This window comes from Phyllostomus hastatus, unplaced genomic scaffold, assembly GCF_019186645.2.
Source record: "Phyllostomus hastatus isolate PE091 unplaced genomic scaffold, TTU_PhHast_1.1 phas_contig_40, whole genome shotgun sequence".
Classification (NCBI taxonomy): Eukaryota; Metazoa; Chordata; class Mammalia; order Chiroptera; family Phyllostomidae; genus Phyllostomus; species Phyllostomus hastatus.
Window position 1 is genome coordinate 67915542 of NW_025333872.1, and position 18276 is coordinate 67933817.

The 18276-nt window shown below is 38.2% G+C and overlaps 1 protein-coding gene across 1 annotated transcript; it reads left to right on the forward strand.

Moving 5' to 3' along the window:
- The first annotated feature begins 1779 nt into the window (after nt 1-1779).
- Nucleotides 1780-17528, forward strand: SMPDL3A (sphingomyelin phosphodiesterase acid like 3A). The gene is made up of 8 exons (XM_045842536.1): nt 1780-2034; nt 6528-6741; nt 7649-7793; nt 12114-12210; nt 12972-13141; nt 13611-13791; nt 15164-15288; nt 16896-17528. The coding sequence occupies exons 1-8, from the start codon at nt 1923-1925 to the stop codon at nt 17214-17216; spliced, it is 1365 nt and encodes a 454-aa protein (XP_045698492.1). The 5' UTR covers nt 1780-1922; the 3' UTR covers nt 17217-17528.
- Nucleotides 17529-18276: the final 748 nt, after the last annotated feature.

Genomic DNA, 18276 nt, shown 5'->3' on the forward strand with positions numbered 1-18276 from the left:
GTAAAATAAATCAGCTCTATTTATGATTTTCATACATCTATGGAATGCATAAGGCATGGTTCTGAGACATTGTTCTAACTCAGTTGTTAAAAACAAACTGTTAAAGAGAAAAACCATAGGCCCCAAATGGCCTCACTTGTGCTAAATCTCATGATACCAAACCTAGATTTACTACCTGACCCATTGCTGTTTCAGCCTCTCCCAGAAATACAATCTTAATGAACTAGTCTGAATTTTCCCTGTAAACACCAATGAGGTAATTCAGCGACTTTCAACTGGTGTACTGCAAGGGGCACACTGCTGTGCCACAAGAAATTTTAGAACATGCAATACCTGACTACTTAGTTAGGGCCAGTGACCTCTTTTACCTTAGATTGTGAAATAAAAAAGTGACAGCTGCCAATACAACAATAGTCATTTGGTGTGAATGAATCAAAATTATATCTATTTTTTGTCAGATTGACAGAAATATATATATTTTGGTATGCTGCAGAATTTTAGTCATTAGTTTATGTGTGCCATGAGAAGAAAAAGTTTAAAAATGGAAAGTTGTTTATGTGGGCTTTCTCTGCCTCAATCCCCAGTAGAAAGAAGAGGCAATCTGCATGATAAAAACCCTTGCTGCCTGCCACCACCCAAGAAGTGTTGCTCTAAAAATATTTTTTTATTTTCTTCTGTTAATAGTTCCCTTGTCCTGAAACTGGAAAAAAAAAACAAAGCAAAACAAACAACAACAAAAACAACTGGCGCTTGTGCTAGCTGTTACATACCAAACCCAATAAGCAGAGACAGGGATTGAACCTTTATGGGCGCTTTATTCAGATGGCCTGCCACCTGCGAAGACGGCAGGTTCATACCCTAATGACCTTTTTAAATTCCATTTTAAAATGGCCTACTTTATAAGGAGAACAAAATGTAGGTAAGGGGGTTGGAACTCAGGGAAAAGTTAATTGGATTAAAAAAACCTGCAGCATCTGGCCCTGGGGCCCTGGGCAGTGGTCACCTCACTCTGGAGCTCAATGGCTCAGATACCATCTTAAATTGTTTGCAGTCCTCCTAAGGCACAAACGTGGAACTGCTTGTGGTCTCCTGGAGTCAGGGTGGGTTGTACCTTCAGTTCCTGGAACAACAGCTTTTACTCGAATTGATTACTAAGCTTATTAGCTATTACTTAAACTAAAATTTTCCAACTCTCGAGTTCCCTACCAGTCTCACCCTTCTTCCCATAAAAACCTTTCATCTTGTATAACCCCTCCAGAGCCCTTCTTATTGCTGGAAGGGATGCTGCCCAATTTATAGATTACTTAATAAAGCCAATTGATTTTCAAGTTTATTCGGTTGAATTTTGTTTTTTAACAAATAATATCCCAAAACCTAGCGTATTGAGAAGTGGTTTTGAAACATCACCACTATTTTAGCAGCACCCTGAAGGCTTGTAAAAACATACAGGACTGGGCGCCAACCCGATATTAATTCAGTTGTCCTGGAGTCTGGGAATTTTCATTTGTAACTAGAATTCCCTGGTAGTGCTGATGCTGCTTGTTCAGACACCACACTCAGAGAGGCACCGTGCTAACTCCTCCAAATCAGGATACTTCAAGGTTCTCTGGGTCACTTCCGTGGAGAAGGCCCTCCAGTTTAGGGCCAGGTGGCATTTAGCAAAGAGGTACTGCCTGGGGCCGGCCCGAACACATTCCTTCCCAAGCGAATCATAACGCTTAAGAAGCAAAAAGGCAAGTAAGTAATCATTAGACAGCTGCCGAAGGCCAGGCTACCCGAGTTGCGGCATTCTGCTCTCGCACGTGACCGTTGGGCGTCTACACCCTCCCGGTCTTGTGCCTCCTCCCCGGCCCCGGGGCCTGACGGTCCGAGTGGGGCCGCAGGACAGCTCCAGTCTCCCCGGGCTGTGGCCTCGGCCCGCGATGGCGCTGCTGGACGCGCTCTTCTGCAGCCTGTTGGTGGCCCATCTGGGCCAACCCGGCCTCGGACTGCCCCTGGCGCCCGCCCGCGGCCAGAGTCCCGCTCCGGCGGCGGGTGAGTCACCTGTGACCCTCTCCCTCCCCGAGCCGCCTGGGAGCGCTGGGGCGGGACGGCTGCTCAAAGTCTGGAAAAGTGCTCGGGACGAGCAAGCGACTCTGGCGGGACGCCGGCGGGCCGGGGCTGCGCAGGGCGGAGCGCGGGGGACCCAAGGGCCGGGGCGCCGAGTCCACCTGCCGGGGGCAGATCGGAACTCCACCCGGGGGAAGTTCCCGCGCCGGCGGGGGCGTTCAGAGCGGGCGTGCGGCAGTGGTTTCCTTTGTGTCTCCGGCTGTTTTCTCCCCGGGGAAGGAAGGAAAAGGTCCGTGTCTGCAGGGAAAAAACTTGGGAGTTGGGTGTCTCCCACAGTCTTTAGCTCAGGGCTGAGGGGGCAGCTAGCTGAGGGCTTTCCTCCACACCGCAGGGGTGTAAATGTTGCTGGGACTTTTCTATCTTCTGTCCTGCTTCCCGAGTTTGGTGGCCGTTTCTTCCCCCAGGTGGAGTACGGTCACAGCCTCGGTGCTACCCACCCCTTAGTCTACCTTAGAACCAGTGGGGACCGGCTTTTCACTTTAGCTAGATGCTAGGCTCCCAGCCGACGCGACCGATTTCATTGGTTCTCAAAACTTAACACAGTGCCTGTTCCAGTGGTGGTTCCCAAAGTGTGGCCTGGGACCAGCAGCATCGGCATCATGTAAACTTGTTAGAAATGCAGGTTTTCAACTCCAGCCCTGGCCTGTTGGATCCGAAACTGCGAGAATCGGGGCCCAACAATCTGTTTAATAAACTCTCCAGGTGATTCTGATAGGCGCTGGAGTTTGAGAACCACTGGTCCAGAATAGATAAAAGGTGGATGAGAAATTTTACAATGCCACCTGAGCCTTCAGTTTCAAAGAACAAGGTACCCACACTTCCCAAACTCCCTTTAAAAATAATTGCTCTGTTATTTGGAGGAGAAAAATTAGATAGGCGGAGTTCTGTCCTATGTTTTCAGCATATCTGTCTCTGGAACTCAGCGCAGTGCTGAGTCCTGACACCTCTCTGTAGCTCTTCCCCTCTCATGTGATTTCTGAAATGCTCTTCGAGAAATGTCCCTTCTTGAGAGTCAAGTTCTCATGACTCAGCTGTCAGGCAGTGGAAAACAAGAAATGTAAATCAGGTTTCCCAACCATCAATCATAACAAGAAGTTGTTCCAAAACACTTATGTATGCTGGCTCCTGCTTTTATTAATTAGGTGGCTGTTTACAGTTTGGTTATAAAATGTCCCTGATTGCAAGAGATTAAACAATGGCAAGTTCACCATTTGTTTTTAAAAATCTGATTGCTGAAGGCTTCAATGACAACGTGCTAGGGCCTAGTGACTCTCCACTCACACTTCTGTGTTTTGGTAGGACAGCGACAAGGTTGAATCACCTGAGGAAGAAGAAGGGAAAGGATTAACTACAAAGAGCAGCTTACATGTTGACTCAGCAGTTTCCCACCGGATATATTATTTTACTTTTGAACTTGATGTAATCTTCCTCCTCCTCCAACCCAAAATGCTTGAATTTCCCTATAGTACCCAGCAGGACTGGCCTCTGCTCACTTGCTTGTGTGTGTGCATGCCTGTGCAAAGTCCCAGTGTCAGTTTCCTGTTCTGTGAAGTTCTGGTGGTCAGAAGACAAAAAAGCCCAGGGAAGTTTCACAAGTGTGTTTAGCCACAGCTCTTTAGCTTGAGTATGTCAGGACCTGCTGGACTATTTGGTAGAAGCTGACATAAATAAACAAAAAGCACCTATTTTAAACAGCCATATGTCCAGGCATCTGAATTATGGTTTACTAGGCTGTTTGGGATAAATTAAAACATTTTAAGATAAATAAGCTTTTTTGATATAATTTTGTGCACTTACCTAGCTATGTTAACAATATACATATACACAAACATTTGTGGAAATCTTTTTAAAGATTATCTGCACAATAAGAAAGTAATTGTGGTGTAGTGAAAAGAACTTTGGATTGTTAACTTTTGGAGTGAAGAGAATCTGGATTGGAGTGTGGGCTCTGTCACAGGCCAGCTCTATGGTCTTGGGCACAAACACACACACACACACACAGAGCATTTTGTATACAATTTTATTTAGAGGTGTGAGGTGTGGCCTCCTGAGGTTCATTATTCATGAATTCCAGGTTAAGAGCCTGTCAGAGCTCCATTCTTGGCTGCTATTTAAAGCCATCCTTCAGTGCATCTGAGTAATTACCCCTCACTTATCTGTCTGGCAATGCAATGTAGTAGAAAGAACACTGTTCTGCAAGTCTGGTTCCAAAATTGCTTTCATTGCTGAGTCACCATGTGATCTTGAGGAAATCCTGAAATCTGCCTTTGACTAATTAAAGAATGTTCATTGAGGGCCTACTCTAGGTCAGACATATTCTAGATACTAGGGCTATATAAATATAGGTACAAAATTATATCAGGGGGATGCGTCATTAATGTGTTTCTAGTTTTGCTTTACAAAAACTTAGTATATTTATAATCTCATGTCCCTTAATCATTACAGTGTCTCTTGTAGGTGTTGTCAGTATCTATTTTACACGAGGGGAATGAGAGAAGGGTGTTGGAAGGGGAGCACACACAGAAAGGCAGTGTGTGCAGTGGTTAAGAGCAAAGTGGCCTCTGGAGTCAGGTTTCCTTAATCCTTATCTTGGCTCTTTTGTGTATGATGTATGTGACTTGGGCTTGCTCTCTGTGTGTTGCAGTTCTTTATATATAAAATGGATGTAATGATGAATTGGTGCAAGTAAGGCATAAAAAACAGTACTGAATTTATAGTGAATAATAAAATTTTAACTATTCCTTGGAAATGAGGAAGTTTAATCTCAAATTCAAGCTTGGGGTTATTAAATAATAGTAGGACAACTAATGCTGAGCTTACTTGATGCCAGGCACCTTCTGAGAGCTTTACTTCTACTAAGTCACTGAACCCTCACATAGTAGGGCTATTTAGGATTGTTGCAGTATTTCAACAACTAGATTAGTAAATTGAGCTTGGATTCAAAGTCAGGTGGTCTGACTCTGGAGTCTCCACTCTTAACCATAGCACTATATGCTGTTCTGTGTACAGTTTACTATACCTTAACATTTTACTACTAATAAAATACATGTTTACACAAAAATGAGATACACTACATATTTATATGTCAAGAAAGGACAGCCTCCAGGATGATTCTGAGCCATTTGCCGGCTCCAGTTTTTGTGTTGAATAAAGATGTCTAAGCTGGAAATAAAAGTGGGATTATTTTCTGCATTATAGAATAAAATAAATCACTCTTAGCAAATGTTTTGAAACGAAGACTGAACACCAAGTAATTGACTATGAAGTCTATTTTCTGTCTACTTCTGGATCTTTTGTTTATCACCTCTTAGATGTGAACTTAAATGTGTTACAAAATCACAACAATGTTGTGAAGAAACAACCCAAATCTAACTTACCTTCTCTATCTTCAATTAACAGTTTTCAATAGTTTATTATATTATCTCAGCTTTGGGTTTTATTCTAGTGTTTGCTTACAAACATACTTAGCATTTTTCATCTTTGTATGGATAAAAGTTTGCATTCTACTTGTTTGTCCCATGCTTCTGGTGTACAAGTATATAATAGAAGGTATTCTTTTTTTTTAGTATTCTTATATTATTATTTATTATTGTATTATTTTCTTTTTTTATTTTAATCATTGTTCAAGTACAGTTTTCTCCCACCTACTCCCACTCCAGCCCACCCACCCAACCCGCCCCTCTTCCCCCCAATCACCCCCCATCCCTAGTTTTTGTCCATGTGTCTTCCAAATTTGTTCTTGTAAACCCTACCCATTCCCCCCTGAAATTCCCTCTTCTCTCCCCTCTGGGCACTGTCAGTCTGTCCCCTTATAATAGAAGGTATTCTATTAAAAAAACTCTTAAGAACTTCTGGCATTTACAGTATTTTGCTTAAAAACTAGTATTAATTTTTTTTCCCCGATTAATGTTGAGAGGCAAGCTTTTAAAGAACATAGGAGGTTTAGTTTCTGGTTCTGCAATGTACTCACTGGGTAACCCTAACAAATCATATCATATTTCTACACCAATGTTTCTATGAGAAACATGTAAATAAATGATAAAACCTTAAATTCTGGAAGGAAGGAGACATGCTATTAAAACACACTGTAATATTATTATTGACCTCCCAGAAGGATGTCTCCATATGTTTCATTAGGCAACTTGTATTTGTTACAAAGTCTTGTTAGGTGGTCACGCTGTCACAGAGCTCCTCAGTTCTGACACATTAAAGTAGTAAATTCTAGTACATTCTTCCCTGGAATTCTCATGTTCTCATAGGGAAGGGATGTATTAAGGCTCAGGTTCTCTAGCAACATAAATTACGAAGGCTTTCTTCCATCACAGGGAAGAAACTGTCTGTCATCCTACTGTAAATATTTGCATAGGAACACCAAACAAAGAAGTAGATTTAACACCATTTTCTGTTCTAATCAACAGGACAGTTCTGGCATGTGACTGACTTGCACTTGGACCCTACTTACCACATCACAGATGACCGCACCAAAGTGTGTGCTTCATCCAAAGGCTCAAATGCCTCCAATCCTGGCCCTTTTGGAGATGTTATGTGTGATTCTCCATATCACCTTATTTTGTCAGCATTTGATTTTATAAAACATTCAGGACAAGAAGTGTCTTTCATGATATGGACAGGGTAAGTTATTATGCAAGTACCATGAGTTACTCAATATTTATCTATCGTGTCTTAAGCTTCATTAGAATGATGAATTCCATAAGATTAATTATGTTTTAAAAATTATTTGGGTTTAAAAAATACTAGATCAAATTAATCAATATCATTAGAGATAAGAACAATTTTAGAATTTTGGTATTTTTTCTAGAATACACACTCTAGAAATATGTTTATGTTAACTAAGACATGAATCCATGAAGAGCACACTTGTATCAGTGTCTTGAAATATTTATTAATGTGATAGAAATCTTGATTGAATAATAAAAACAAGTGGCAACAATGTAGTTAAACTGTGATAGCAATTTCATAAACACCATCTTTTGGTAGTATAATTAAATAATTCCATCCATTATGATAGAGTGAAGAGGCCTATATTTCCTATACTTAATAGAGTGACGATGCACTATTTTAATTAATTTATACATTGTAACTCATTTAATCTTTACGTTAAATATTACTATCCCCATTTTACAGACGAGTAAATGAAGGCACTGAGCATCTAAGTAACTCATCCAAATATACACAGCTAGCTATGTAAGCTTCTAGCAAAGCTGGAATTTGAATCCAGGCATTTTGACTCTGGGATCTGTGCTTTTAATTTACCAAAAAGTTTTATCTCTTCTAAATCTGCAGCCAGGCAGTAAAATAGGATGAGATGTTTAGTTTATCTTTTTTAATTACACAAATTTTTAAAATAAGATTCTCTGTGGGAGAAAGGTAAATAAAGAGTAGTTTGTCAACTCCTAACTACACCTGCTGCTTTATGGTGGAGGTCTGCAATGACAGTACACGGAAAGGCATCACATGTAAGTCTAGTGACTTTTAATAGAAACTGATTTTGTTCTCTATGATTCTTTCTCATTTTCAGGGATAGCCCACCTCATGTTCCAGTCCATGAACTCTCAACGGACACAGTCATAACGGTGATTGCTAATATGACGACCACTGTCCAGAGTCTCTTTCCAGATCTCCAGGTTTTCCCTGCACTGGGTAATCATGATTATTGGCCGCAGGTAAATTTGACTTCACCTTTCAGAAGTACTTAAATGATTTTTCCCATGAGTAGTGTCAAAATTAGGACAGTAACTAGCTGATATAGGGTGTGGGAGTGGGGCCCATCGAGGCAGAGTGTGTTCTTAATGCCAGACATCCAGGAAGGCAAGACCAGTGTTTTGAGGATGTTAAAGTGACTCTTCATAAGTCATAAAATGTTATATCCAGAGTGAGTTTGTGGAAGCACATTACCTAATTTGTGGACTATCAATTTTTGTTTTCCTTGTAATCTTCCTTTCTCCTTTTAATTTCTCCTTTCTTTTGAGTAATTTTGTTATTTATTTGCATTTCCGTGATAAAGTTAGCAAGATAAGTTAATGTTGACAAATGTTTACATTTTTCAGAATTGCAGCGAGGCATACAAAGCTCTCCACACCCCAATCTAAGATAGATTGTGATTGAAAACTTTAAAAACATAGCAACTATCATAAGAACAGAAAGAGGGAGGTTCACATTCAAGTTGAATTTATTTATTGAGTAATGAAGATGTGATTCAAGGCAGAGACTGTATTCAGAATATTAAATGCCTGAAACAGCCTGAGCTTCAACTTTTCAGAGCAGCTGTTTGTCAAGCAGCCTGTGCATAAGAGCTGGACACCAGCCTTAGCTTCCGGTCTTGTCATAATAGTGCAGAATCTTAGATTTTGCAGATTCAAGAAATCTCAGAGATTATTTTTTAATTCAGAGGTTGGCAAACTACAGGCAGTCATCCAAATTGGCCTGCCACTTGTTTTTGTAAATAAAGTCTTATTGAAACACAGCGATTGCCGTTTGTTCTGTATCTCCTATGACTTCTTTTGTGCCAATGGCAGAGTAGAATAGTTGTGACAGAGACTGTATTGCTCATAAGCCTAAACTATTTTATCAGTTTACTGTCTGTAGAAGTTTGCTGACTGTGGTCTAGATCTACTCTTCATTTTGTAGATGAGAAAACTGAGTCCTAGAAGTGTTAAGTTGCTTGTTCAAGTGCTCACCATCACTCGTGGGCAGAGCCCACATCCTGGCTCTTTTGTGTGCAGTTAGACCAACATCCTTTCACACATCCTTTGCTCTTACCAGACTGACATACTCAACATCTCTGGTACATGATGTTTACTCCCATGCCTCTCTTTGTCTGCATGTTTCTTTTGCTTAGAATATCTTTTCCATCTCATGTAAAAAGGATGCGTCATGAGGGTTTTGATTATATTAGTTAATCTAACCCGAATACAGTGATTTTGAAAAGTTTTACTTTAGGATGAGCTTAAGTTTCAAGTGACCTCTTAGCACTGGCCTCAGTCTTAGATGAACAATACATGAGTCTTTTTGCATTGGCCTTTCAGCCAGTGATCAACTGCTGTTACCACTCAGATGTTAGACCACACGGTGCAGAGGCTTGGGGACGAACAATCTCCAGCAGCCAGTGGTTATACACGTTGCTTTTACGTGCTTTAGGTGACAGAAAGACTGGTACAGTGGAAAGGTGGGATTTAGAGTCATATCTACTAAAATTTAAATCCTTATCCCATCTTGCTTCTAATAGCTTGACTAACTTGGATATTTCACTTAATGTCCCTGATCCATAGGTCACTCATTTGTAAATAAGAGCAATAATGCCATCCTTGCAAAGTTTTTGTGAGAATATGTGACACCATATGGAAAGGGCATAGCTTCCTACCTGGCACAGAGCAAGCCCTCAGTAAGTGGAGTAGTGGTGGTTATGGCACTGAGCTGTGACATATGATACATTTCTCTAACCCCTTTGAGGAATTTTTTCTCTTTACTTTTATCTGTTTTCTTTTTATGAAGTCATGATATCACATCTTATAATAATTCAAAGATGTAGGTACTATTCAACTTCTATACTATATCTTATTGTAGGTACAATTAAAGTAAATTGCACAGCCTGTATATCTTCATTAATTTTATTCTCCTTCTACCTTAGGACTTTATATCTGAAAATCTTTCTATTATTCCACACCCATCCTTCCCACATGTTATTGTCAATAGCATGTTGACAATGCTATTTGTCAACATAGCACCGTATGTTATTGGTGGTGCTATGTTATAGCACCTTCCATCCCACATGTTATTTCAGGAATGTCAAATGTAACATGAAAGGCCCACAACAATTTTACTGGAGATTGATACCTGAGGTTGAATTCTGGTAAATGTTAGTGACAAATAGAGATAACAAGTGTAATTTCCATCAAAACCCCATAAACTTGTACATAAACAGCTCCATAAACATGCGTATACAGATACATGTCCCTCCCATTCCATCAGAAGCTGATATTAGTGTGGGCAGCCCAGGGATTCCTTCCAGTTGCCGCCCAAGAAAGCAGTTTGGGCCAGGGTCCTCATTTACCCCTAAACTGGTAAGCTAGTGCCATGAAACTTTTGGGTGGGTCCCACTGTATACTTCATTTCTTGGTAGTGGTCATGTCACAGCCCAAAAGGACTGAGATGACAGCATGGTGAAATAGATATTTAGACAGAAGTGTGATGGTGCCAAGACCTAGGATTTAGACCCAGCTCTGCAACTCACCAGTTCTCCCTGGTCAAATCACCTAACTTCTGTGGTGCTGATATTTCACATATTTAAAATAGAGAGAAAAGTGTAGAGTGAGACAGATATATGTATATATATATCTGAGATTCCACATGACCATATCAGTATGTTAGCTTCCATTTCAAAGTAAACAAATAGCTAAGACTAGGTTTTCTGATGATGGTGATGATGATGATGATGATGATGACCAATTTTTAATCAGAATGTGGGTTGGCCTAAACCATTGTGTAATTTCAGATACATGTCTCTAATCTCTAATAGAAGCTGAATGTGCTGTGGATAATTAGTTCATTAAAACAAGTCATTTGGTTATTACTTGCTCTGAAGGTATTTATACTTTCATCATGTATTAGGAATGTGCATTAAGAACTAATGTGACTTGGGTCATCTTGAAATATACCTAAGCATTTTAATTAATACTGACAGGGAAACTCCTTTAAGAAACAGGTAGAGACAGGTCTCTATCACTGATGTACAGAAGGAAATGATGATAGTGAATAAAATGACATCAGTTCTTTATTGTCATTTTTTAAATTGGAGCAATTATCCAATTTTACAAATGATTTCTAGGTTTTTATTTGGTATCTACTTTCTTAAAGTTTTGTTTTTTACTTCTCTAGAGCTTATGTCACCATACTTTATTATAATATAATAAAATATAATGATAAAAGATACTTTATGATAATAAAAGAAATGTTTGTACTTCTAGTATACTATTAAAAATCAAAATATATTGATAAAACTTAGGTTGACATAAAAGACTTCCTCAAATCAAATTTTTGTTGTTATAAATCTTTATGAAGTTAAGTAGCTTTATACTAGTGTTAACATGTCAGAGGACTTAATCTAATTTTCTCCATTCCTTCCACATGCTACGCCAGGCCCTGCATTTGGTCAGGCCCAAAGCTGCCTCTGTGTCTCTTTATTGAGCTCATTTGCACATCCATCCTATACCCTGGTCTCACTAAAATGAATTCTCTTCTCTGTATGAGTATATGGCACTGTCTTTGTGTCAGTCATTGTTTTTGTCTTTTTAAGAAAATATAGTTAATAAACAACATATTATTTTCAGGTATATAATATATAATAGTGATTTGACACATATATACCTAACAAAGTGGTCACCATGATAAGTGTAGTAACCATCTGACACTGTACGAGGCCATTATGATATTGTTGACTCTATTCCTTATGCTGTACTTTACATTTCTGTGAACTTACTGATTTTGTAACTGGAAATTTGTACCTCTTATTCCCTTTTGCCTCTTTTCTCCTTCCTCTCTGGCAATCATCAGTTTGTTCTCTGTGCCTGTGAGTCTGTTTCTGTTTTGTTTTGTTCATTTGTTTTGTTTTTTTAAGTTCCACATATAAGCGAAATCGTTAGGGATTTGTTCTTCTCTGTTTGATCCCCTTTTCTCTCAACTTGATGAATGATTACTCAAGGCCTGGTTCAGATGCTGTATTCTCTCACCACACTGACTCTTCAGACCAGACTTGATCATTCTTGCTTCTGTACTTCCAGAACCTCTGCTTTAGCACTGAGAGCATTGTGTTACAGGTGACTGATTATATTTTGCCCCTGTCTCCTCAACTAAGTTATAAATTCCTTGAAGACCAAGTCTATCTAGTATTCATCTTTTCATTTTCAGATGTATAACATAGTGGTAAGCACTCAAGCAATGTTTAATTCTTTAGCATTTCAATGGTGCATTATATTATCTGTGGCCAGGATCAGCTGCCTTCATTCACCAGCAAGGTGTACAATGCAGTAGCAAACCTCTGGAAACCATGGCTAGATGAAGAAGCTATTCAGACTTTAAGGAAAGGTAAGGGAAAGATTTACTCGTCTCTATTTTGCCTCTATTTTTGTTCATCTTGTTTAGACTTAGATCCTTATTGTTTGCTTGAGTGTGCCAATTCTGCAGACCCTCTGTACCCAGATTTTCTGGAGGCCATGAGTCATGTTTGAGGGCAGAGGAGAGAGAGTCATGGGCGGTGAATGGGCCCGGGACAAAGAGAGCAAGGCCATCTCAGAGGCTGGTTTTGATAGTAGACTCGGGTGTTCTGTCGCCACTGGTTTGCTGGTGTCAGTGGGGTTGTGCCTCCAAGCCTCCTCTGCACAGAGACTGCAGCAGCTCTGGCTTGTCTGCCATGTCTTCAGTCGTCTCTGGCAAGACCCATGTGTGTTCTCACTCCTTGGATTTTGTATTCACAATAAGTCTCACCTTCACTTCCCCAATTGTACAAAAATAGGAGTTTATATAATAATTTTTCTTTTACAAAATTCAGTACCTCATTGCCTAGTGTCAATATATTTAATTTTATTTTCATCTGAATGTTGGAACCCACTCTTGTTACCTCTGTGTGTGGAAGTGCCAGCGCTGGACCTGGCATGGGGCAGGTTTTCAGCAAGTGTTTGTAAAACCTGACTCTTAGCTGATGACTGCCTGTGTGTGGACAAACTAAACAATGAGAAATGAATATGACCGTCCTGACTGGCTTGTAAACCTTAATTAAGAATTCGCTTTCACAGTGACTGCATATCCGTGTGTGTTTTTCTAAAATGTGTTTAAATTTGTTTTTATAGGTGGCTTTTATTCACAGAAAGTTTCAACTAATCTGAACCTTAGGATCATCAGTCTAAACACAAACTTGTACTATGGCCCAGATATTGTGACCCTGAATAGGAGTGACCCAGCAAATCAGTTTGAATGGCTAGAACATACACTGAATATCTCTCAGCAAAATAAGGAGAAGGTAGATTTCATAGCTCAAAATCACCAGGGGATAAACAGAGGGCTAAATTTCTGAATTTAGTAAACTTGAGGGTGAGGGTCAGGTATTAATAAAAATGTTAAAATTTGAAGATATTTTCATATGAGACACATTATGATTTATTTTTGTTGTTATTTTGTTTTGTTTTTAATGTTTTGAGGATTGACAGCAGTTGCTATAAAAAAAGGTTGATATTGAAAAAATTGTGACGAATGTCACAGTTACATAATATTATCAACTGTATTTTAAATGAGACAAGTGCAAATATAGTGAAATTAATATTTTTCTAATTTCATCTTGGTAATTAAACAGGAGAGATGGTATAATTGCTTTCCAAATTTTAATCAATATAGTATTAATCTTGAGTATCTAAATGTCATTTTGTCATAACAAATGCGATGGCAAGTGTGCAAAAAGACCCTCAGCTGTCTTCCCGTGCTTCTGCCCCCAGGTGTACATCATAGCGCACATCCCCGTGGGGTACTTGCCCTACTCCACGCGCATTACAGCCATGAGAGAATTCTACAATGAGAAACTGGTAGATATTTTTAGAAGATACAGCAATATCATTGCAGGACAATTTTATGGACACACTCACAGAGACAGCATCATGGTTCTTTCAGATAAAAAAGGTAATATGACATTTTGTTTGTGTCTCCCCGATCCAAGATGCTAGAGCATAGCAGCAGATCTCTAGTGATTTTTACTGATTTAGTAAATGAGGTGTTTCATTAAATCGACCTGCCAGCACCAGATTGTACTTAGTCGCCGTCTATAATGGAATGGTGAGTGGCCACACCAGAGCAGGGCCTGAAGTCGGGTTTTTCCTGTGAGCCCCACAGGGCCGCTGACATTTGATTGCCATCATCAGAACACAAGAGCCTCTGAAACCCTCAGCTCACTCAAATTTTCTTTTACACCCTCAAGTTTAGAGAATTATTACTGTTTGATGTTTACCTGCTAGACTCAAGTTGTTTTTGAGATGACTTGTTTTCGTTCTCCTAATTTAAAAACCAATGCATAATTTACTGTTGGTTTAAAGTAAAACGTAATGAGCTCTCACTTTTAAGTGCTTACAGACATTGTCATCTACTCGTCATTAAAAGAAAAAAAAAACAGAAGAAACTCCAGCATCAAACAAAACAATTATGTATTTTTAAAAGTGATTCCTGCATGAGGACAGAAAACTGAGTTAACAGAACAAGAGTTCTGATTTTACAACAGTCAGCCAAGAGAAAAAATATATATATATTTCATATATATAAATATATATATTTCAATAATTGGGTAACATTTTTGAATTGCTGTGTACCTCTTTCATCTAGAATGAGTGAGCTTGGTAAAAATGATCATTTTTCAGAATTTGATACCTTTATTTCTCAGAAAGAAATTTAGTTCTACGATATGTATAAAACATGGTGGCACTGTAATCAAATTTTTATTATGTAATTATTGGAATATCGTCTGAGGTGGAGGTACAAGACAAACTAGTTTTGGGTTTTTATTGTGTGTACTTGTGAGAACTTATTTTTTATCATGAAAATGTTCAAGTATATAAAAAGCAGAGAGAATGATTTAAAAAAAAACTGTGTACCATCATTTATATTTAATATCTATCAAGATTTTGCCACATATGATGCCTACCCATATTTTAGGGTTTTTTTCCTGAAGTATCTGAATGTGAATCTTAAGGTCAGATGTTTCAGCCTTACATGCTTCTGTCTGCATGGCTAAATACATGAGTTACTTACATAGTCATTGTATCATTAACTTATAGAACAAAAGCAGTGATAATTCTTTGCTCTCATGTACTACTAACCCATAATAAAAATGTCCCTAATTTCTCAAAAGTATCTTTATAGTTGTTTCAGGTAAGATTCCATCAAGGAACATATATAATTGGCTGTTAAGTCTGTCAATCTCTTAATCTGGAATTTGTTCATATTTTTAATAAAAAACTCAATTTCTAAAAAAAATATTTTTATGTGCATATGTTTTGTCCAGGAAATCCAATAAATTCTGTGTTTGTGGCTCCAGCTATTACCCCGGTGAAGGGTGCTTTACAAAAACAGACCAATAACCCTGGTCTCAGACTATTTCAGTATGATCCTCATGATTATGAATTATTGGTAAGTTGGTACAATTTTAGAACTAACCCTACACTTATGCATTTGTAGTTTTCATTGTAGTTGAATGTTTTTCATTAGTTTAGTTCAGTATTCTCAGCATAGCTAGGTGAGTTGTATTTGTTAAAGTTTTATGATGTCTTCCTTTTTTTAAATATGTATTTGGAGTGTCAGCCCTTTCCAGGTGTGGGCTTCTGCGGTCAGCCTTTGGTAGGCTGTTTCTCTGAAACTTCTCTTCCAAAGGCTTCACCTTTCAATTAGATGAAGTTTCCATTAGGTTATGTCCTCTCTGTGGACTTGTGTACCTGTTGAAATATTTCACTAAGCCATATTTGTTATTAACTACTCTTTCTTAGAACATAGCTGTGAAGGTGAGTATGGGTTCTGACCCCATACTTTCTCATGGGCTGTATTACCTAACTTCTCTGTCTGAGTCTATTCCTCTGTGCTTGGTCCATAATAAGTTCTCAATACATGTTGGAAAAAAATTTTTTAAAGAAAATAAGTTGAGTTGAACATTGATTTTTGCTGTAAAAGTTCTCTGGAGCTTGTACATGACTCTGCTTTAGATACATTTAACATTGAAAGACTGGGCTTCTAGCTTACAGGTAGTAGCTTTTTCCACAAATATACTTGGGAAAGAACTCAAAGTCTTTATTGATGTAACAGCTTTATTTTTTCCTAGATGAATTTTATGGGAGGTAGCTCTTTTATTTCTTAGAGAAGTTTTTGATGAAGGAGGTAGGGTAGGGGAAATCTAATTTAATCCATAAACATTAGATTAAATGAGGAAATAAAACTATTGACAAATAAACTAGTTCAAAGGAATTGTTTTACAACTATTAGTTGCCTGTTTTTGGATCTGAACCTTAGAAACACACACACACACACACACACACCTGTGTGTGTGTGTGTATACATATATGTGTGTGTGTGTATATATATATATGTATATATACTGACATAGAACAATGTCTGTGATGTAGCACTCAATAATTTTTGAAAGTGCAAAACAGTTTGCATAGTATGACTTCATTAAAAAAAAAGCCGAAACATAGGGAATAGGTATATATATTTTAAACATTTATTTCGTCCACAAACGTGCACCAGAGTACTGGTAAATGTTTAACAACCTGTTCACTGTGGGGGGAGAAGCACTTTGATTTTAGTGTTTGCCGAGTTCCACAATGTAAATACTCCCATCACAGCCAATTTCAAGCTGCCAAAGTCACATCAACCAACTCACAAGATTTCTGAAAATCTGACAGTAGGCTCTTGTGATCTGGTTACAAGCTGCCCCCAGTACACTGCTGATATGTACAACATTATTAGCATTGGCTACTTCTGAGGTTTGTGAATTGAAGGCTTTTTATTTTGTACATCTCTATATAATTTAGGTTATTTTATGTTATTTCATTGTTTTTAAAATGAAAAAAGTAAAGTAGATCTTCTATTGGGACTCTTTTTTTAAAAAAACAATTCTTAACTTTTTTAATGACTACAACTTTAAATTAAGAACATCACATCAGTCTTAGTAAGGACTCTTCTTGCTATGCAATGCTTTGTGGGACCTAAAATGAACCAGGCTTTCTCGCTGTTTTTAACTATAGGATATGCTGCAGTATTACTTGAACCTGACAGATGCTAATCTAAAGGGAGAGTCCAACTGGAAGCTGGAATACATCCTGACCCAGACTTATGACATTGAAGATTTGCAGCCGAAAAGTTTGTATGAATTAGCTAAGGAATTTGCAACCCCAGACAGTAAGAAATTTATAAAATACTATAATTACTTCTTTGTGAGTTATGACAACAGTGAAGTTTGTGATGAGAAATGTAAGGCCTTTCAAATTTGTGCAATTATGGCTCTTGATCATAATTCCTATGAAGATTGCCTCAAACAATATTATTATATAAGGCACAGTCTATAGTATTTCACAACTTGTGTTCATGGAAAATGTAACATTTTGTGCCTGAGATCAGTTTGTGGAAATTGTTACATAAATCTTCCTGAATTACTGAGTGGGCAAACAAAATTCCTTTCTTTGTTTTCTTTTTTATGATGTTCAAATGTACATATTTTGAATATTCTAAATTTGTATTCCATTGAATATATTTAAACTGCCCATTACTAGAATGATGTCTGGATGTTAATTTTCTATCTTCCAGTTATATAATTATATTTAATTTATGCCCTTTTTGAAATTGCCATTTTTCCATTAAAGCAAATGACTTCTTCCTAAGTATGATGACTGATTCTTAATATATTTAAATCTCATATGTAAACGGGGTTAACACTATTGATATACCCTGTCTCTTCACCAGAAAACACCATTGTCTCATTAGGGTCTGACTCCATGACACGTCACTGGTGGGTGCTGTCTGCCTTCGCACTTGAGTAGTGCTAACTTTTAAGGAGAGAATGTCACAAGCTGTTCTTGCTGTAGCTGCAGTACTAGCACAAGGCCTAAGGTCGTAGTTCAGTTTCAGAGACTTGGTAAATGATTGTTGGAATGAAGTGAAAGGTGTGAATATTTCTCAGAGAAGCACACTGGAATGCAGTGGTGGCATTTTCTTCATCACGATATTCTGAGAAGGATAAAAGTGAACTTTCATTTCGTGGGTTTGTTTTTAGGGCTCCTCCACAGTTGTTTGCTTCTCAACAACTTCTCTCAAGCTGTTGTTTGTTTCCAATCTAAGTAGGAGAATTGAAGTAGAAGAAAAGAGACAAGGCTGAGAGATGTAGGGGAGGAGATGATTGTATACCCCATACGTGGGTTTGCTGGAAAAGACATACAATCAGCAGCCTTTGGTCAGTCAATAAGGAGAGTGGAACTCATTATCCTTTTCATTAGTTTGATTTAATATAAAAAATGACTTGTAGATATAACGTGCCATCGTAATAAAACCAAATTATCTTAATATCCAGAAGGGTGAGAATGTATTTTAAAATAAGAATATTATATCTAAGAAACTATCTATGTTCATTAG